Source organism: Dermacentor variabilis, chromosome 1 (genome assembly GCF_050947875.1).
Source record: "Dermacentor variabilis isolate Ectoservices chromosome 1, ASM5094787v1, whole genome shotgun sequence".
Taxonomy (NCBI): domain Eukaryota; kingdom Metazoa; phylum Arthropoda; class Arachnida; order Ixodida; family Ixodidae; genus Dermacentor; species Dermacentor variabilis.
Window position 1 is genome coordinate 233,731,960 of NC_134568.1, and position 22,138 is coordinate 233,754,097.

Consider the following 22,138-nt stretch of genomic DNA (forward strand, 5'->3'; position numbering starts at 1 on the left):
TGAATGAACATATTAGAATTGAACAACGCTAAATAGGATAGGACACAAAGAACGACGCGCAATGCTGACTTCCAACGACTAGTTCTCTATATGGAAATGGTGGGAAGGATGCCACATGACCACAGAGTAGTCACTTTTCCAGTATTGTATGCGTGTATGTGTGCGCGTGTGACTATGACATGCGAGAAGAGCGCGCACACGCACACACACATACGTTCTGATATATACATACATACATACATACATATATATATATATATATATATATATATATATATATATATATATATATATATATATATATATATATATGGTTGGAAGTCGGCGCAGTATGCGTCTTTTCTGCGTGTCATTGCACTGTTTGGGTTCGTTCAAATCAGGTTGTTGTACGACTATAGCAAGCAGGGGCGTTGCGTAGATGGCCCTTCCTGTCCAAACACGTTTGCGGTGATACTATATATATAGATACTAAATAACATATTCGGAAACCGTTGTAGTGCAGTGCTTGTAAAATGGCGGTGGTATATACTCACAAGGAACACCTGGCAGGCGAACGCGAAGATGAGGCAGTACGCCCACCAACGCGACGAGTGGTAAGACATGTCGTCACAAGTGAAAGTGAGGCCCGTGGTCGGCCAGTGATGCTGCGCATCAGGGCAAACGGAACCAAAACGTCCACGCCGGTCTCTGATGCCACGCGTTCATGGTCGCCTTTGGCGCTTAGCTTTGTTCGACGCTGTGCACCAAGGTATGACGTGTCTTCCACGGCCACTGGATCCCGAGCGGAGATGCCTTGCCCGCACTGCAATGACGAAGTAATTGCAGTAGTCAGAAAGAGATCAATGTGCACATAAAACAGTCGGAAGTTAGACACCAGCCGTTTGTGACGGAGACTAAGTGATCGAACCCTGCCTCACCCGGACCGACAGACCATAAACACCGTGAAGTTTAATTGCACAAGCGGATTGATGCTACGAGATCTGTCTAAAAAACGAAAAAAAAAACCCGTGGTCTGTTTTGTGAACTATGTGTAAAATAATCGTACGATTCTTATGTAACCTATAGTAATATGATGCCTTCGTAGTGTATAAGTATAATTTCAGCCTTCTGCAACCATTCGACATTTTATAAGCTACGTAGTTTAGCAGAGTAGTTTGCTGGGCCAGTTGGTGCATGGTGAACATATAACGGTTTCCAGCAAGTACGGACGCGAGCACGAGAAGTAGAAACGGACTGGACTTCAGTTGTAAGTCCAGCGTTGTCCTGTCCGTTTCTACTTCTTGTGCTCGCGTCCGTACTTGCTGGAAACCGTTATATGTTTATAAGATACATTCATTTACAGCCTCGTCTTTGCACGGCGTTCCGCTGCGAGGAATGAGAAATGAACCATGAATATGAAGCAACAAATCAACCTAAAATTTGTTGTCCGGTTGAGGAAGACTCCATCAGATGTACTTCACATGTCTCGGCAAGTGTATGGAGATTATGCCATCAGACATGTGTTTGAGCAACACAAGAGGTTCAGAGAGGGGCGCGAGGAAGTGAAAAATGACTCCAGGAGCGGGAAGCCTTCAACAAGCAGAATTGTTGGTAACCTCGAATGAGCAAAGTATCATACGCAGTGAGTTCTTGCCAAAGGGGCAGACAATAATCCAGCAAGTCTACAACAAGATACCGCGGCGTTTGCGTTGGTCAGTGAGTGAGAAGAGGCGGGTATTGGGGCAGAACAAATCGCGGCTGCTGCATCGGGACAAGACAAGTTACAACGCATTGGTATCCAGCTGATCCTGGCCGAAAGGAACATCGCCATCCAAAAAGAATCTCCTTATTCTCGTGGTCCTGTCCCCTGTAACTACTTCTTTATTCCCCAAGCTGAAGCTAATTATCGCAAGGACCCGTTTTGAAGGCGTGGAGGCGATGACGATGGTCGTAAAGACGGAGCTGCGGCGTATCGAAGGAGGCTCCTTTTCGGAGGCGGAGTTACTGCGGGTTATTGTGAGCATGGGCGTGGTATCACCCGGAGTCGACGAGGGTGATTTGCTGCTGTACAGTCTTCAGATTCCCTAGTCGACTAGCCTAGGGAAAACGACGGTATTAAAAGCGGACACTTTTCTAGAGTGAGGACAGAGGGTCCTGATGCGAACTTGGACGTTTAACTTGCTCCTGCACGGAGTGAGCTTCCGTACTGGAGTCGTGTAACTGAGCTAAATAAACCCTTTTTCCTTCATTTTCCACAACATGACGTAGTAGTAGTCGATGGGCTTGGTGGATCCCATGCCCTGAACGACACCCCAGCCGCAACAGTATTTATCTGCAGGTCAGCTACACTCTTTCAACTACGCACACGAGTTAAACAGCGCAAACACAACTTCATTTACAACTGAAGAGAGGGATTGCGAGTCGAGCTATGGTGCATAAGATTCTTGCCCTAACTGTGGTAATGCCGCTCGGACAGAACGGCCATGGGAAAGCTTGCAGCATATCAAGGAGAGGCGAGCTTATACAGTACTAATTGACAGGGTCGAAGAAAGAAAAGTGAGCTACAAGGATAAAGATTGCGAGGGTACGCACGCAGGCGCGTCTGTGGGCCGAGTGCTACCGAGGAGATCCCGCCTGAGGGCTGGCAGAATCGGATTGCTCCGCGCCCTTCGCTGTGTCCTCGACATGCAGCAATGCACGCTTGCACTGGCCGCTCATTTTGTTTCACAGGCACACGCAGAGCGTATCATGGTCCGGAATACGAAACCTTCGATGGGGGCGGGCCTCAGGGAAGAGTTTTTGTTTTATCATCGCTAGCGACATCAGCACTTAAGCTGCCCGCATCGCAGCAGCACAACGCCTATGTTCAATGACACTGGATTATTATTCGATGAGTTGCTGAATTTTGAATTCTCGCAGACAATGCCACTTTATAATATACTGTTGGCATGTCGCCCTTCGAGGTGTCATAAATTTACGTATTTGTTTTATCATATAAACTCGGGCGGACATGATAAAAAAAAGATAGATCACCGGATGCTTACCGGGTCCCAATAAAGCACTAAAATTTACGTAGATATACGCGTATAGATATAAATATAGCAACATGCCGGCAACCTCCATCATTGGGAATGCAACACTTGCAATGACTAATCTTTATTTAAACGTAAATAAGAGGTTTTGCTGACTGCTTATAGGCGACACTGATCATGCGTTCGTTTTGGTTATTTATTTTATTTATTTACAGAATAGCTGCGTCGCCTCGAAGGCATTATCGCAGGGGGGACAGTAAAAAAAATGTAATATAGCATTCACAGAAATAAGTAAAGAAAGTATACAGTAACATCAGGATGGGAGCACACAATAAGTGAACATTTTCAAGCGCAACAGAAAATTAAAACAAAATTGAGACAGTAATGCATTGTCACAAATACAGGTAAGAATAAAAATCGTGATTATCAGATATTGAAACACATTCCTCCGGTAACGAATTTCAGACTGTCACAGTTTGTGGAAAAAAAGGGATTTGGCAAAACGGTGCGTATTACAGCTGTATTCTCGCACCTCCTTTGAGTGGTCGAGTCAAGTCGAGACTTAAGTTGGCTTCGACAGGAAGTTGCGGCTATCAATACCCGTCTGATTGTAGAAAATACGGTGGGAGAATTTCAGTTTAGGATTTTTTCTTCCGGGGATTAACGTTTCCCAGCCCAGCATTGCTTTTATTTCAGTGATACTTTCGAAAGGGTTGTAATTATTGGGGACGAAGCATGCAGCCTGATTTTGAAGTTTTTATATTACTTGTATAAAATAGTCCTGATATGGGTCCCAAATCATAGAGGCATGATCGAAGATAGAACTGACATGCCAAAAATAAAGTGCTTAACTTCCTTGGACGCTGATTTGAAATTTTCACGAATAAAAAACGACATTTTACTTGCCTTACATACTGACTGCTGGATGTGTACGTTCCACTTAAGTTTCGGCGTGAAGCAAACGCCACGGTACTTGCACTCTGAGACAGTTTTTATTGTTGTATTTTCAGCTTTGTACGGCGTTTGAGGTTCGAATTTTTTATTGGAAAAGCGGACGTGATTGCACTTATTAATATTCAGATTCATTTGCCAGCGTAGACACTAATTTGCTATTTTATCAAGGTCCCTCTGCAAGATGGTTACATCTGACGGTAAATAATTTCAAGGGGGACTGTATGTCATCTACAATGTCATTAATATATATGAAGAATAATAGTGGTCCCAGAACGCTACCCTGGGGCACTCACTCCTGAATATACCTTTATGTGTGATGAAGTGCACCCATTAAGAACCAAGTACTGTTTACGACCATTTAGATGGTTACAAATCCAGTTTCGCGTTTCATAATATATGTTCAAAGACGTTAACTTAATATTCAGCAAGTGATGAGACACTGTGTCAAACGCTTTTTTAATGTCAAGGAATAGCGCATCTACGTGTTTATTTTTATCAAGAGAGTTACCTATAAATTGTTGGAATTCAACTAATAGTGCGTTACACGAGTAACCGTTACGAAAACCATGCTGTGAGGCAGTAAAAAAGTTAATAGGTTCAAGGCATTTGAATAACTGACTATACAATATACGCTCAGAAACCTCGCAACGCAGGATACTGAAGTTAAGGATATATAGGCCTGTAATTTTCCACCAGTTTCTTGTCTCCTGATTTAAAGATGAGATTAACAGCCGCAATTTTCCAGTCCTGTGGAACCAAACCAGTCTCGTACGAGATTTAAAATATGATACAGAGTTATTGTGCAACAATGCCGTGACATTTCTTTAGAATACAGGATGGAATTCTATCAGGACCCATTGATTTAGAGGTGTCCAATTCCCGCAGAAGACAGTCGATGCCATGTACATCGATGTTTATTTCAGGCATGCAAAAAAAAAAAAAAATGGTCAGAGTCTTAGTTCGGAGAAAGTGATGTGGTCGCGTCAGTCACTGGTTCCTCCGAAAACAACCATTTAAAATATAGATTAAACAATTCTACCTTTTCAGCGTATGTCGTTATAGTAATGCCGTTCGACTTTAAGGCGGGAACTGAAATGTTATGGGTTCTACTTGTTTTTATATATTTACAAAAAGCTTTACATTTTTTTTTCAGGTCTGCGTTTAATCGGGCGAAAAATAATTGACTTCGCTTTCTTGATTCCGAGTTTCAGCGTCCAGTCTGCATTCTTTAGGTGTTGGCGGTTGAGTGAAGCGTTATTATTACAGCATTTTTTGTACGCGCTTCTAGCTTTCCGGATCAGTCTACGCAGTTCAAGATTAAACCACGGTTTGTTTTTCTTCATGCGATGCGACAAAAGACAGAAAGATCAGGCACAAGTGCACTTAGTTATCACAGTGCACGTGTGTAGCCGGTAAGAGTTGGCTTCTCAAAACAGGAAGCACATCTCCCTGTATACGAATTTATGCGGAATTCGAACACAATTTTTGAGAAGCGTGTACATGGTCATCGCCCGCGCTTGCACTATGTACATACATACGCAAGCCATAACGATAACCAACGCGGGCTCTCGCGCATCGTGTAACAGTGAAGGTATTTCTAGAAAGCTCCTCGAGGGCGCTTGCAGTGCTTGCAGTGTGCTCGTGGGCCATGTTCTCACGGAGGGTTTCGAAAAGAGCTGTGACTTCACGTTCAGGGCTTGGGCGCCTTGTTCCTTGGTTCTCATCAATGAGTGACCAGACCCTGCGAGAGGTTCGTTCGCTCGCTCGTTCGCTCGTTCCTCTGAATACTGTCAATGTTATACGTAGTGTATATGTAGATACGAGTACAAAACGTTTATAAACTAATATTTATCATGGCTTTAAATGCAGGAGCGACTATATTGACCGTGACGGATGCGGTGAAAGGTTTGCTGATATTATTACAAGCGAGGCACGACGGACGCTATGTACATGGCAGCGATGTTGTAGCGATGCCTTCCGCGAGTGGCATACTACTCTTATTATTACCGTTCACAACCGGCTAATCCCACACACAACTCGGGCGGAGCGCCGCTCTTACCACTGACGCAGCGCTAAAAGCGCGAAAATAAATAGCATCGGAAAAGCATCGCTACAATATCGCGGGCCACAATCACCAGGAGTTTGAAGTTGCTGCCGACGCGCGAGGAAATGACGTGCAGAGACGAGTTTTTGTTTTGTTTCTTTTAGTGTAAGGCTTAGCATCATATCATCTTGCAACGAACATTTTGTAAATATAGTGCGCGGTAGTTATGAGTGTCAGCCAGAGAGCGTTGTCCTCAGAGTTCTTCTCGCGTGACGATGAGTACACCGGACCGTCGTGAGGCCTGCGCCGGTGCTGCTCACGTACTCAGTTCGTGTATTGTAATGTTCCACTACCGTTTTAAGCATACGCAAGTCCCTATAATATTTAAACGAACACTCTATTCTTTCCGAGCACATACCGCTGTTCTAAAGGTCATGCATCTAAAGTTGGGAGACAGAACATTTGAGAACAATCAATAAACAAAGAACAAGAAAAAGCATGCTGAAACAAGCCAACACATTCTAAGCACTAAAGCTTTCCTTCCTGTAGTACGGATGACAAGCAAATCTGCGCTTGCGTTACGTAACGGGACTTTGTGATATCGGCTTCTAAATTTAGTTAAGGCCCTACGTGCACAAATCTTGCTGTCTAGCAAATGAAGCACTGCTGGCTATATGAATAACTCAAGGATAAAGAAACGAAAAAGAAACGAATCTTGATACACTTACGATAATACGGGCCGATAGAATGCAGGGCCACGGGGCTGTGATTATTGTATAGCAATACCTTATCAGGTGCTATTCCTTCTCGCGCCGCCCTTCGCGCTTTGTCAGTGGTCAGGGCGACGCCCCGCCCACGTTATCAATGGGATCAGGCGGCTTTGAACGGTGGCTGACAACAGTGGCGCAGAAACGAGCGTAATGCGTCGCTGAAAAATCGCTACGCCCTAAACGAACTGCAGGGGAAATCCGGCGTCAACCGGCACTTCTTGCAAGGCCGATCCTCCTTGCACATGTGCCAGGAGCTCGGACACATTCTCTGGGTTACATTTATTTTGTTTTCACGCTTCCAGCAGTTGGAAGGCGCTGTTAAGGGACAACGATACTCTGCACTACAACATGCGTGGGGTTTACTCGGCAAATCTTATCCATTGCGGTGCTAATGGGTTTTGCAACTGTCGGCGCGGAGACCTGCTCTCGCGGCGCCGATAACACAGTCCCTTTGCCCCCTGTGCCACCGGTGTTTGCAGAATGAGCTGAATGGTGTAGGAGGTAAGCGGACCTCCATCCTGGCAGAGTCCACGACTGCGTTTCAGTCGCACTGCGTTAGCCGCAAATACACAAAGGAAGAAGCCAGAATGTCACATTCGGACGGAATATATCCAATTAGTATACCGGGCGTTTCAACGATGACCGTCTCTAAGCATTAAAGATGTGGGAAACGAGACATAATGATACTTTTTTGCAGGGCAAGATTCGCAACAAAGACGGACATCATAAAACTCCCTCTATGGTCACATAGCTGTGAATTTAACCGAAGTTCGCTGATTATCTATAGCTTTCTAAGTATCAACGTTGTAAGCCCCCAATACCAGTTGGACGTTTATATACCTAATAGCGAGCTCATAACAAAACGGCTTTTAATATCGATGAATCAAAATCCATCCTTTAAAGCACGTCGGTACGAATGAAGAGTTCCGACTCATTTGCAGCCTGAAGCCGAAACCGAACGCCACAAAAACAAAAGCAAGAAAACATTTCGGCTAGATACCGTTGGCTGGAAAACATGCCTGCCTCCTGAAGACCAGCACCAATTACTGCTCGTTTCCTTTTCTGGGTGACAAGCAGAAACCGCGTGGCGTGCCTTAAGGGTGTGATGATGCGTGTTTCTGAAGCGCTCGGTTTTGGTTTAGCGCAGAACATGAGTCTGAATTCTTCGTGCAAAAGTGATAAGGACATTACATTCGTTTGAAAAGCCGATTCCTTATGAGTTCGCCATTTACTATAAACATCCAATCGGCATTCCCGGCATAACGCTGATAAATAAGAAAGTTGATTAACGACTATTAGTCAATTAAGTTGCCATGTGATTCTACAGGGAGTTTTCTTTGTCTGCCTTTGTTGCGAATATTCTGCTGCAAAAAGTATTATTGTGTCTCGAAGCCGCTATTTTTATAATTAGAGAGAGTCGCCGCTGAAACACATGGCATAAAACATAGACCTTGCCCGTGGTTTCTTGCTTTGGACCGCACAGAAAAATAATGCATGCGGACTTCTTGGATTGATGTTACATGGGAAAGCAGCGCAGAAAATATTTCTGTTGACTCCTTGTAGCAAGCTCCTGGTTCCTGATTTTCTGCATTCAGATTAGGCTTTCGAAGCAATCACTGTCGACGCGGGGAACGCTAACTTTCTCATGCTTAAGTGAACGTGCTTCATCAGCCTCTCCCTGAAAGAAAGCTGGGCTAGCAAGGCGCATTGAGTTATAGTGTCAGAGCTTCCGGGTGGTGTGCTCGACATGTCTCATAAAGACTAGGGCTGTGTGCACGGGGTTTGTTTACGGAGCCAAAGGGATCAAATCGCTAGACAAATGACTGCGGACGGCCGGACTGAAGCTGACTGCACGCGCTAACGCCTGAGTATAAACATTTCACACGACGGGAAGGATTTCCGATAATACGTGGAAAACAAATTGTCAAAATACTAATAAAATGGAGTGAACTGAGGGAAATTGAAATGGCACTTGGCACTACTGAACCATGAGAAAGCAACACGCACTCTAGAGCAGGCACCAAAGTTCGAGGCCTCGGCGAAGAATCCCCCTCCTAGCAGTCGGAGCATAACATCATACAACCGGACACAATACGCTTGAATTTTCGCTACAGCTGTCATCTAAAATTTGTGTGCAGACAAGTGGGCTGAAATTGTATTGTTCGATTTGGAACTAGAGGCCAATTTCGACAGTAACTTCTCTCGAAGTTCCATCTTTCGAGACACCCTAATGGGTCCAAAACAAAAATTGCCAAAAGCGCCCAAAAAGTCAAAGTGTAGTGTTCAAAATATACAGTGGGCGGCGCTGCTTATAGCAGAACGTCCATGCCTATTCAGGTGCACGTTAAAGCACTCCAGGTGGTCAAGCTTTATTCACAGCACTTTACTTCTTACTGGCTGTGTCTCTCACGGTTTAGGTGTGGCCCAAATATTTCAGAACCGATCGCTTTATTATTCCACTCGTCGTGATCACGTACATCAAGTTAACGTACCCCGTCATAACACCGTCGCGTGCTCACAATCATTCCTTCCTAGGGCTTCAATCGACTTGAATAATCTACCTAAATCATTAGTAAGCATCAGTGACCCCACTCTTTTTAAGAACGCACTAATCAACATAAAATAATGTATGGAGGCAAATGGCATAATTACGTGCTTATTCGTGAACATTGTCTGCTTGGTAAAGTGTACTATTTCTGTACTTTTCATATTATATGTCTCTTTTTTGGTTGTTATGAATACATTACTAGTTTTTTCATATATCTTTTGCTCCTAGAACTTTAATTAATTCCTAGAACTAATTCTGTATTTTTTACTCTTAAAATGTATTCTCGCCCCTCCCCTCTGCAATGTACAACTATGTACCTGGAGGGTATCACAAAGAAATAAATAAAAAAGACGATCAAATGTTATCGCTTTCTTTTATTCTGCCACCATTTCACCCACTTATGTCACTCCACACTGTTTTCTTATTTGATCTTTTTTTTGCTCTGTTTCTTAGTGTACGCGGCATCTAACCTTTCTCCGCGACACTTCTCTTCGGCCGCTCAGTTTTATAGGCTATCCGCACAAAGAAATCGCCACACTGTCACCACTAGGCACTCTTTATTTCAGCTTGATGTCTGGCTGAAATGTCCAGTCATTCTGACATTGACCTCATGAACTTAATTTAACCTAAGGAAGTGCTACAAGGGCAGTTCTCCAAGCGCAGGTTAGTTGACGAAGCTTTATAGCGTGACACAGCGACAACGACGCGATTCTAGTAGCCACCATGATAGCTTAGTTGAAGCTCAGAACTCCTGCAATGATGTAAATATATGCTTGCTTTGCTTTTCGTTCCCCCTAGCACCCAGCAACTCCTTATCAGCAGTCCATTCTCAACACGAAGAGATGGGCGACGATGGCGAGGACCAGCTAAAGACCTTTGAGTCGCCTCAAAAGTTGCGAGTATAGGCCAGCTACCCTTTTGAGACGCGGCGGCGTGTCCCTGTGTATGGCTCATGTAACGGCGTGGGCCACTTATAGTGACCCATTTTTTTGCGAGACCCCCGACTTCAACCCCGACCTCGAATAACTTGAGCAGCAGCTACAGTTTCTCGAATTTGCAAGGAGTATAGAACAACGGCAAAACACCGCACTAGTGCGCGTTTTCGTACAGTAAGGCTCCAGCAGACTCGCTAAACAGCAAAATGCAACACATTGTATCCCCAAGCAAACTTGAAGGACACGCTAAAGAAGACGCGACAAAAACAACGAGAAATGCCTAGCAGCCGACGAAGTTCGGGGCCCGAAGTTCAAAAAAAGAAAAAAAAAACATAAGCCAAAATGTTTATGCGAGTGGTCGCAGCTGTGAGAAACAAGCGATAGCGAGAAACAAGTGATAGATAGGTGATAGGAGGGGGGGGGGGGGGCTCCTCTTAGCGACGCCTCGTCTGTCGGTGTTGTGTTTCAGGCGAGTTGCAACCACGCGCGTGATCGTCCGTCATGGGAAAGCGTGCAAGGCGCGCCCCGGCGGTGTCGGCACGGCCGCTTGGGCTGCGATCTACCGGACCGTCGTGCCGGAATTATCTGTCGGCTCCGCATATCAGAGCATTTCCTTCTACTTACCCGACTGTTTTCGATCTAACGCTTGGTACGATATGGATCTGCAAGGTGGCGCTTTTCCTGGGACAAAAAAACTGCTCAGAGTAACGCATCCGACCGTCAAGCGATAATACGCGAAATGTCACAAATATAAAGATATGCTATAAATATGCTTTAGTATACTGTAAGTTTCCTATAACGTGCTAAATCATCAATCAGCTGTATACCTCCGGATCCGACCTCATGTATTGCGTCGGCAGTATTATATATATATATATATATATATATCTCGAAGACAACTTCGTTGCGATGTGCACAATGTCGTATTCATCCGCAGTAGTATAGCCTACTGCGGAATTTGCAATACACGCGCAGACGGCCACCACTGTCAGAATCTACATGGCGTACAAAACCCCGCACCAGTGGCCAAGAATATTATTACGCAATATCTCACGCACAGTCAGCGCGTCTATCTCCCAGCTGTACATTGTCGCAGGAACGTAAGTTCTATCCCCAGTGGCGGTTATCTTTCTTTCCCCATATGGCGAGGGTGAAGCTCTGAAGGTGGCCTGATGTCATAACGATGTCAGGACGACGGTTGCATGCATGGACAAGTACTGGTATAGGATGCACCGATTATGGACCAAGTCAAACCTTTTCAGGCTTTTGTCCGTGCTCGCAACATCTGACGGACGTTGAATAAAGCTGAATTTAATTTAATACATTTATTTATATATTTATTTATTTATTTATTTGTTATTTTTTTGCGCTTGGTTTCCCACGCGGCATAACGTCATAATGGTGCTGACATAAGCGTGCAGGCCCGTTTTTAGAGATACTCTTACAATGGCTTATAAAATGTGTTGTCCATAGTCCATCATAGTCTTCATCTTGATCACTGTTCAATTTTACATTTTCAAGCACACTTTCGCGAATTGTCTTTCTCCGAGGACACGTCCAAAGTTGATGGCGGGCGTCCACTGCAGACGCAGGCTGGTGTGAGGAGCGCCCCGGCCAGAAGTCTCCGGAGAGAGTCGTGCTCCATCCGAGAAATATTGTAGGGGAGGGAGCAGACACCCTGGGGGGATGAGGGCACGCGTGTCACGCCAACATGTGTCACGCCGGAGGATGGATTTTCGGGCCATGAAAACAGAGCGGGTGTCAAATGGAAGGGAAACAGGAGGAGTTGCGGGTGTTACGAAAGAGCGAGCAGCGCGGTTCACAAAGATCATTGCTGTGGCCATGGTCACGCGCCTGCACCCAGTGGACAGTAACGTTAATACGTGCAGAATTATGAATTTTGTGTGTCTTCTCACAAATACGGAACGTTTTCGTTGCTTGTTTGAGGTTCTTAACTGCGATGAGGCTGTGAGTATTATATATATATATATATATATATATATATATATATATATATATGGGCTTCGTGTGGGCTTCGTTAAGTGTAAACGTATACTTTCATTTTGAAGAATAGCGGTAAGCTGCAGGTCATGGCCTCGTGTCATATATGTTCATATTCAATGCTGTTCGTCTGCAAACTTCCTTCTCGTGATCCGGGTCGGGACTTTACAATCGCTAGGCAGCGCAGCGGGGCTTACACGAGACGGGCATTTCAGGAATTGCCCGACGTTTGTGCGCAGACACGAGTAAGAGCGGGTGCGAGCGGGAAAATGTGGGGGCTTTTGCTCCTTGTTAGCCTAGGAGGAGAGGTTTCTTTGCTCGTTTTGTATGCGTTTGCGCCTAGGCGTGCCGGCACTGCGTAGTGAGGTCGAGTTTGTTTACACTCCGACGCTGGCTGCTGGCGCGGTGAAGCTGGTGAATCAGTGGGCACGGACGCCCCATTTGGTGATCGCTATGTCGAAAGGTACATCGCACGTACGCGACTCCCAGAAGCTAAAGGTATGCCTGACAGACTCTCTCGCGCCTGTGGCGCTGGTGCTGAGTCTGTCATGTCTGATTAAATCTTTCTCGTGCCATAAGGCGCTGTGCCTTCAAAATAACATCATAGATTTTCCCGGGGGAGCAGTAGGAGCCGTAGTAGAGACAGGGCCTGCTCTCCTGGAGCAGTATCTTAGCTCGTGCCAGGCGTTTCGTATGCTGCTTTTCGTGAATTTTCAAAAGCGTTCTTTCATGGTTCCCTTTGAGTTAAATAAACGTCCGTCTGCAAAAGCATGTGGAAAAATCGGCAGTAGGGAGCCGCCGAGCTAGCGCAACGGAAGCAAAGCAGTCACGTCCGAAGGACCTCTACGCTGGCACGAGCTAAGATACTGCTCCAGGAGATCAGGCCCGGTGTTTAGCACGGCCGCTACTGCTCCCCCGGGAAAATCAGTGATGTTATTTAGAAAGTAGAAAGCGCTGGGGTTGGGTGCGATAAAGGTATTATACGGCATGAATGACTCAACACGAACGGCGCTCGAAACTCTGCCCGGTGTACCTTTAGCTTCTGGGATTCGCGTCCATTCGACGTACCTTTAGACACAGCGATCACCACATCGGGTGTCTGCGCCACTGCTTCACCTGGTTCACTGCGCCGGCAACCAGCGTCGGAGCGTAAACAAACTCGCGCTCCATGGACATGGCCAGCGCACGACCTTACGCCCCAATGCCGGCACGCCTAGGGTCAAACGCATACAAAACGAGTAAAGGAACTTCTCCGTAGTACCTATAGGCTAAGTGCCCGCCGTAGTTGCTTCGTGGCTATGGTGTTGGGCTGCTAAGCACGAGGTCGCGGGATCGAATCCTGGCCACGGCGGCCGCATTTCGATGGGTGCGAAATGCGAAAACACCCGTGTACTTAGATTTAGGTGCACGTTAAAGAACCCCAGGTGGTCCAAATTTCCGGAGTCCTCCACTACGGCGTGCCTCATAATCAGAAAGTGGTTTCGGCACGTAAAAGAGAGAGAGAGAGAAGGTAGGAAGGAAAGGCAGGGAGGTTAACCATACTGAGCCCAGTTTGCTACCTACACGTGGCGAGGGGAATGGGGAGTGAAAGAGAGAGAGAGAAAACTTAGGTGTAGGGTGTCTATAGTCGGGCACTCAAGTCTGTTGCCTTCAGGTAGTGAAAAAGCGATCGAACTGCTTTCTGGGCTAACGAACTGTGCGGCCAGGCTCCCAATATCTTCGCTTCCGTAAATGGCCTGTCATCGAGTCTATTCAAGGCACACTGGAGAGTCTCACGTTGATTATCGAAGCGAGAACAGTGGCACAGAAGATGACTGATGGTCTCTTCACACATGCACTTAGCGCACATTGGTGAATCCGCCATTCCAATACCATAGCTGTAGGAGTTGGTGAATGCTACTCCTACCCACAGCCGACACAGCAGTGTTGCGTCACGTCGTGAAAGGTTCGCTGGTAATTTAAGTTTCAGTGAAGGGTCGAGGTTGTATAAACGACACATAGAGTTCTGTGGTGAATGCCAGTAACTTAACGTGATGGTACGTGCGAGACTGCGAAGCTCTCTTGCAGCGTCGACTCTCGATAAAGGTATAAGGAGTGTCGGTGCGCCAGCCTGGGCACGTCGGGCAGCGTCATCGGCGAGGTGGTTACCAACAACGCCACAATGTCCCGGCAGCCACTAAAATATCATGTCATGTCCTCGTTCAGAAGTGCAATGGCGGGTTTGGTTGATTTGTGACACCAGCTGTTCATAATTGCCACGTCGTAAACTTCGCAAGCTCTGGAGGGCTGCTTTCGAATCACAAAATATTGCCCATCTGTTGGGCGGTTCTTTTTCAATGTATTCGACAGCAGCGCGAAGAGCGGCCAGTTCGGAACCTGTAGATGTCGTTAGTGTGAAGTCTTAAACTTGATGACGACCGATTGAGATGGCAGAACAATGGCGCCCGTAGAATTTTCCGAGACGGAACCATCCGTGTAAACATGGATTCGGTTAGTGTATGAACAATGCAAAAGTTCCAATGTGATCTGCTTTAGAGCCGCGGTGGTCAGGCTAGCTTTCCTCACTATTCCTGGAACAGCAAGTGTTGGAAACTCAGCGCTGACACCCGTTGTTGCACCTGGGTCGCAAGGCCCAAGGGTAGCGTTGGCCTGGCGGTCTGGGGCACAACTGGAAGCATCCGAAGGTCCCGGCAAAGCATGAGTCGACTGCTAACAGAACAACTTGTTTATTCTAGCATCGCAAAAGAGCGGGCGGTCAGGTCGACCGAAGTGGAGAGATGGGAGAGCACGTAACTCAACTGAAGAAATCGGAGCCTCTCTCGGCGTCCGGGAGCAGCTGCTTTTATACTCTCGGAGTCGAGGGGAAGAAGGAACGCCTCGTCAGAGGCGCACGTGACGGCGCCGCTCGGGCACGTTGAGACGAGTAGGTGACGCATCCGCCGGGCCGGCGCCGATCAGACCTCCTCGCTTCACAGTTGGGGGAGCTCCTCTCCCCGGCTGCCGCGCTTTGACAAGCGTGGGCACCAACATGCACACACACACACACGCGCACACGAAGACACGTGGCATTGAAACATGCCTGGACGCGCTTGGCGGGGAGGCGTATCGGCGGCGCCGAACGGGCCAAAATGTCCGCCGCTTTGAACGAAGCCCCGGCGTCCGTTGCATCCGCGCCGCCTATACCGCACGTCGTAGGCGAAACGTAACACAAGGTACACAGGAGGCTTTTTCAAGCACCACATAGGGGATGGCGTTCTTGTTGATGGTGAGTGCCTCAAAGACAAAGAGTGCCGGTTAGCCGCAATTGATCTGGAGAACACTGCCTTGGGTCTTTTCTCAGGCAAGCGAGCGAGATGGTGGTCAGGGACTCTGGATATATGGCGAACATGCGCCCGGAGTGCGTCGATAGCTATATAGGTCATTATTGGGTGGTCTCTCATGGTGGCAATTGTTGCCACGGTTGAAGCATTTCGAGGTAGCCCCAGATATGTTCGAAGGGCTGGGCCTTGAATGCTCTGCAGGACATGGATGTTAATTTTGCTAGCATTCGACAGCACTGGTGTGCTATATCGCAAGTATCCTAGGAAGAGCGTCCTGTATAGTTGAAGCATAGATGCCACGGATGTGCCCCACGTTTTACCGGCAAGAAACCTTAGTATATGGGAGATAGAAGTAAGCCTCTTCTTCAAGTATGAGATGTGGGGGCTCCATGATAGGTCTCTGTCGATAATAACGCCTAGGAATCGGTGAGTTTTTACGTAGGGAATTGGTTGGTTGTCAATGGAAATGGGGGTACCAGGTCATGGGCTTGCGGGTAATGCGACTAAGGCGCACTTCTCGGTCGAAATGCTGAAGCCTTGTGCACGCAGATACGATGATGTTAGGGTCATTGCTTTTTGGGGCCGTGCACGCACCTGGAGACGTGTAACTGCCGAGGCCCATATGCATATGTCGTCAGCATATAGGGAAAGGTTTACTGTATGTGGTAGGACGTCGGCAAGTCCAAGGATTGCAAGGTTGAACAAAGTGGGGCTAAGAACCCCACCCTGCGGGACGCCACGGCAAGTGTAATGGTCAGCGGTTCGGCCATCTCCACTGTGCACAAAGAAGGATCTTTTGAATAGATAGCTCCGAATCCACCGAAACATGCGTTCAGCAATTCCATTATTTCCCAGGGCATCAAGGATGGCTTCATGCGTTGCATTATCATAGGCGCTTTTCACATCGAGGAATAGTGCAACCGATATACGCTTGTGGTGTTTTTGTTGTTGTACAGACGTGACGAGGTCGATGACGTTGTCAATAGAGGAACGGCCTCTTCTAAACCCAGCCATGGCCTCGGGGTATACGTTGTGGCGCTCAAGATACCACTCTAGGCGGGTGAGAATCATCCTTTTCATGACCTTCCCAACACAGCTGGACAGCGCAATGGGTCGGTAGGACTCTAGGTTAAGTGGCGACTTTCCTGGCTTCAGGAGTGGTATCAAGCGGCTGGACTTCCACCGCTCAGGAACGACGCCATCATTTCATGATTGGTTATAAAATTCCAGAAGTCTGCTTCGGCCATCTTCATCTAGGTAGCATAAAGCAGCGTAGGTGATGCCGTCTGTCTGGTCTTGGCGACGATGAGCGCCTGCATGTGGCCAGAGCAGCGTCCAATTCCTCAAGTGAGAAGGACACATTCAATTCTGTGAAGCGTGTCGCAGGAACCTCACCCAGAATTTCGCTATTGATGGTGACCACACTGCGCGCAATCTTCACACAGAAATCTTCGGATATATCGACCTGCGAGCGGCCTTGATGGAGGGCTGGGGCTGAGAATGGGTGTCGTTGCTGTGGAGACGAGCCAAGGCCGCGCACCGTCCTCCATATGATAGACAGTGGCTTGCGGGGGTCAAGTGATTCGCCGAACGTCTTCCACCGTTGTTCCTCCAGCATGTCCATACGACGTTGGATTTTCTTCTGTATACGTCGAGCGACTCTAAGGTCATGAATTGACTTGGTGCGCCTGTATCGCCTCTCAGCCCTTCTGCGAATCGGATAATTATCTGACTAAACAATAGAAATAAATGCTAAGTTTGCGGAAGACGACGGCAAACAGAAATACACCAGTCCTGCAAGCAGCGGGCCTGCAAATGGCATAGCCCTGTCGAGAACCGCTATACAATGACCCCATAAAAAACCTATAGGCTAAGTCAGATATTCAAGGAGCAAAAGCCGCCAGATTTTCTCGCTCGCACCCGCTCTTACTCGAACCTAGCTGCGCACAAATGTCCGCCGATTCCTGAAATGCCCGTCTCGTGCCGCGCCCCGCTGTGCTGCCTAGCAATTGTAAAGACGTATCCGGCTCTCCGTTGGCGACTTGGCTTATATATACGTAGATAAATGCAATCTTTCTCACCTTCGCGAGGTTGCTTTCGAATTGCGAACTGGTTGTTCCCTTGCCAGGCTGTTCCGGGCTATTTAACATTAGTTTAGTGTTTTGCATAATAATCCTCAAGCCAACGCTTAGACTTTTTCGGCTTGGGTTTTTATTGATTTCTTGTAAGTCATTGTATAGCGGTTCTTGACAGGGCTATGCCATGTGCAGGCCCGCTGCTTGCAGGACTGGCGTATTTCTGTTTGCCGTCGTCTTCCGCAAACTTAGCATTTATTTCTATTGTTTAGTCAGATAATTATCCGAAGATAGTTAGCGCAAATAATTATTTCTGCGGCGATTCGCAAGAGCCAAATGAGCGCGTGCTCGCGCTTCACGCCTGCGCGGTAGCAGCAATCTCCAAGGGTGCCTCAAACAAAGCTTATACAGCGTCATACGGCTGTTTCCCTTTAGCAACACGCAATGATTACAACAACGCCTTGTCGCTTTTACGTGTTCGCCAGGTCAACCTTATAGAATAGTAATCCTGGGGCTTTGCACGCCGAAACCATGACGTGATTATGAGGCACGCCGTAGTGAGAGATACCGGGTTGATTTCGGCCACCCGGGGTTCTTTACCGCGCACCCGATGCGCGGTACACGAGCGCATACCGTCCCCATCCGAATGCGGCCGCCACGATGAGGATCAAAACCGCGACTTCGAGCTCAGCCGCGCAAAAGTGAGCCATTTGGACAAAGCAGTTTGAAATTCCTTTCGTTGCTGTACCGCTCGCGAGGTGGGCGTGCGCTCACTTCCCATTTTGTTCATTTTTCGTACGTGTCGCGCCACAACATTGAAAAGCGACAAAAAAAAAATAAAGAAAGGTAACTTTGAAAGTGCAGCGGGCTGGAAACTATGCTGAGCTATGCTGAACTAACATTGCTGAGCAATGCGATGCTTTAGAATCCTTAGAACACGTACTAGAATGTTGTGCTCTGCTTCATATTCCTGTTTTCTTTTGTGGTAATTGGAACATAGATATGTTCTCACTGAGCCCAAACAAGCAAAAGCTCCTTTATCGTTTTGAGTCATTTGATTACGCGAACGAAATGCGTGTACCGACAGCTAGTAAGACTTTGCTCGACCTGTGTTTTACGAACCAAGATGTTAACCATGTGTCATGAATTGAATTCTGGGGTTTTACGTGCCAAAACCACGATTTGATTATGAGGCACGCCGTAATGGCGGACTCCGGAATAATTGTGACCACCAGGTGGGATCTTTAGCGTGCCCCCCAACGTACGGAAACCGGCGACTTCGTGCTTAGCATAGCAACACCATAGCCGCTAAGCCACCGCGGCGGATCCGCCGGTGTTCTAACAAGTGTCATTAGTGACCACTTACTCATCTTTAATTTTGCCGCCAAAAGTCTGTGTGCATCTACAAACGATGACATACCCCCAAATTAATCCGGACACAATTGCAGTTCTTCTAAACTTGATCGCGACAGTTGACTGGGAGGATCTACTTCAATCTAATGACTCGACCACTGCATATGCGTTATTTACGCACAAAATTACATAAACGTATATGAATGCGTTTCCTATCTAAGTAATTAAAAACAGTAAATGCCGGAAACAATGGATCGACAATTCCCTCTTAAAGAGAATGAGGTATAGGAGCAAGCTGTTTGCCATATTTATCGAAACTAAATGTCCAGATTATTTGGCAGCATTTAAGAAGCTAGGTTGAGATACTAAACAGGCACGAGCCACATATTATGCACAACGTTTACTTACAATAGCCGCACCAATGACCGTTCGAGACACTTTGCGTGTATTCGCAAACTTATTTCATGCTCGGAAAAACACTTTTATGTAGCACGTGCTGAGCAACAGAAAGCTGTATCGGGAGTTTTTCATGTTGGTCTACAATTTTCTCATTGACACTTTTCACCTCATTAAATATTTGAGAAGTTGACTAATTAAGACTAATTATGTAAATCGGCGGAATGCAAAAAATAATCCGATTATCTCCAAGCAACGGCAAACAACATTACTTTGTTAATCTTGTAAGACAGGGTTAATTTACTGCGCTATAAACACACGGACAAGAGAAGTAAATATGGACAGGACGCGCGCAGACTCCCAACTGAATTTTATTGGATGAAAGATGACACATATATATATATATATATATATATATATATATATATATATATATATATATATATATATATATATATATATATAGAAAATTATCAAAATGACGTCATCATTCTGATAGGCCATCCAAAATCGCTGCCGTCACAATCTTTGCGTCCAGAAATTGCACCTCACAATCAGCAAGCACAATGGAACGATCGCTAACACATACACGCGCTTTCTTCTTTATAACATAGGCCTCGAACAGCTCCCGTGTACGACGATCCCTATGACGGTACAAAATTTTTGTTTTTTTCCAGAAGCGGAAGGCACACATTTTTTGTCTCTTTTTCACTTTTCACTTCTGCTGTCCGTGTGTTTATAGCGCAGTAAACCCCGTTTTACAAGATGAACTTCCACCAGCTAGCCCAACCTGCCGCTCTACTGCTCTACAACATTACCTTGGTTCTGTCCAGCTACGTGACGTTTGCATATTTTTAAATATCGGTGCGTTATAGGAGGGACAGCCTGTATATTAATGACATTGTTATCATACCCAACGCACCATAGATTATACTATATGCCGACGACATAATAATGTATTCTTCTCTAGTACAAATGTGGTTATTCTCCAAAAAGAAACTAATGCCTGGCTGCAAGGTCTTGCGTTATGGGTACAGGCGAATGAAATGGAACTAAACATGAAAAAACCAAGTACGTCATTTTCCATCCGCGGAAAGAGTCCCTTAAATATAATATGCTCATACAATTTCATAGAGATCGATCGACACTAATGAGTGCGTTTCCACATAGCTTCCTTGGTGTCCTGTTCCAGAAAAATCTAAGCTTGTCGCCGCACGTAGACAGTATTCGATGCACTCCTCCATTCATTACTTCCTGCTTGTTTGGGTAATCACAACACGAACTAACATGTAAAATTTGTTTCTATTAAAAAAAAGTTGCCAGTCTGATTGAGAATGCACCATATCTAAACCATACTACAGCTATTTTTGCGAAAAATCCTTACTGCGTATTGAAAACATCACTAGGAAAGAATTGGCAGGTTTATATCTTTCAACTAACAAAAACTGAATAGGATATATTTTTCTGGAGTTATCTTCATAGAGAACAGAGCTATCACTTGCGATACACCATGTTCCTGAAAAAAAAAAACGCACAAATTTTGGCACTCAAAGCCTAAATTACCAAATTCCCGATCTTCTTAATCGCCACCCTACAATTATGTCATTGATTAAGAAAAGTATATCAGTTGATTCTTTCAGCAAGCATCTGAATACATAACTGCTCTTCATTGGCTAGCGCTAAGCTTTCTTATGTACTGCATGTCGTTTTTTTTTCTCATTCTCCGATTTCTTTGACCGCGCTGCCCTTTCATTCACTCGTGCATTGTCATCACGCTCCAATTGTTTGTGTTGGCAATTGGTTTGTTTCATCATCATCATCATCATCATCATGTTTTGATTTTGATCATTGCAGATGTATGTCATCTTTCATCCAATAAAATTCAGCTGTGAGTCTGCGCGCGTCCTGTCCATTTCGACTTCTGTTGTCCGTGTGTTTATAGCGCAGTAAAGCCCGTTTTACAAGATGAACAAGGTAATGTTGTTTGCCGTCGCTTGGAGATACTCAGATTATTTTTTGCATTCTGCCTATTTACATGGTTAGTCTGAATTGATCAACTTATCAAATATTATAATGAGGTAAAAAGCAAAAAAAAAGTGAAAGAAGTGAAAAGGAGAAAATGAAGGTGTGCCTTCCGATTCTAGATGATGATTGGTTTGTTTATGGCTATTATTTCTTCCTTCTCTTGTGCCACCCTCTGAGCGTTGTCATTTTGTTGTAAGGGGTCTTGACACTAAGTCAGGCATCATTTTCTTTTATGTCAAGCCCCTCGACAACAATCTATAACCCCCTCAACAATGACCCCCTCATCAGCCCATGTAAAGTATACCTCTAGAGATCGGGCGGAGCTGGCACCAACTGCGCTACTGCTCTCAGCTGGCAAAAACAAGACTGACTTCTCCATTTATCCCTCAATCGGCTGGGAGTTTCGTCCTTGTATCGAGACTCTCGTCGCTCAGTACGAAATTACCGTACTGAGCGTTAAATTTGATGGTGAATATTTCAGAGCACGGACACTTTAGAGGCCCGCCGTGGTGGCTTGGCGGCTATGGTGTTGCGCTGCTAGGCACGAGGCTGCTGGATCAAACCCCGGCCGCGGCGGCAGCATTTCCATGGCGGCGAAATGCAAAAACGCCCGTGTCCCATGCATTGGGGCCACGTTAAGTGTCCCCTGATGGTCAAGGTTAATCCGGAGTCCCCCACTACGGCGTGCCTCATGATCAAATCGTGG

The 22,138-nt window shown here is 46.2% G+C and overlaps 1 protein-coding gene across 3 annotated transcripts in view; it reads right to left on the reverse strand.

The window, feature by feature from the left end:
- The window catches only part of LOC142559464 (calcitonin gene-related peptide type 1 receptor-like), a 59,358-nt gene that overhangs the window by 31,597 nt on the left and 5,623 nt on the right, over positions 1–22,138 (reverse strand). For all 3 annotated transcript variants that reach the window (XM_075671068.1, XM_075671064.1, XM_075671072.1), the window contains exon 2: positions 534–802. In XM_075671068.1, the coding sequence (XP_075527183.1) occupies positions 534–602 (69 nt within the window). In that variant the 5' untranslated portion in view covers positions 603–802. The remainder of the gene's footprint in view (positions 1–533; positions 803–22,138) is intronic.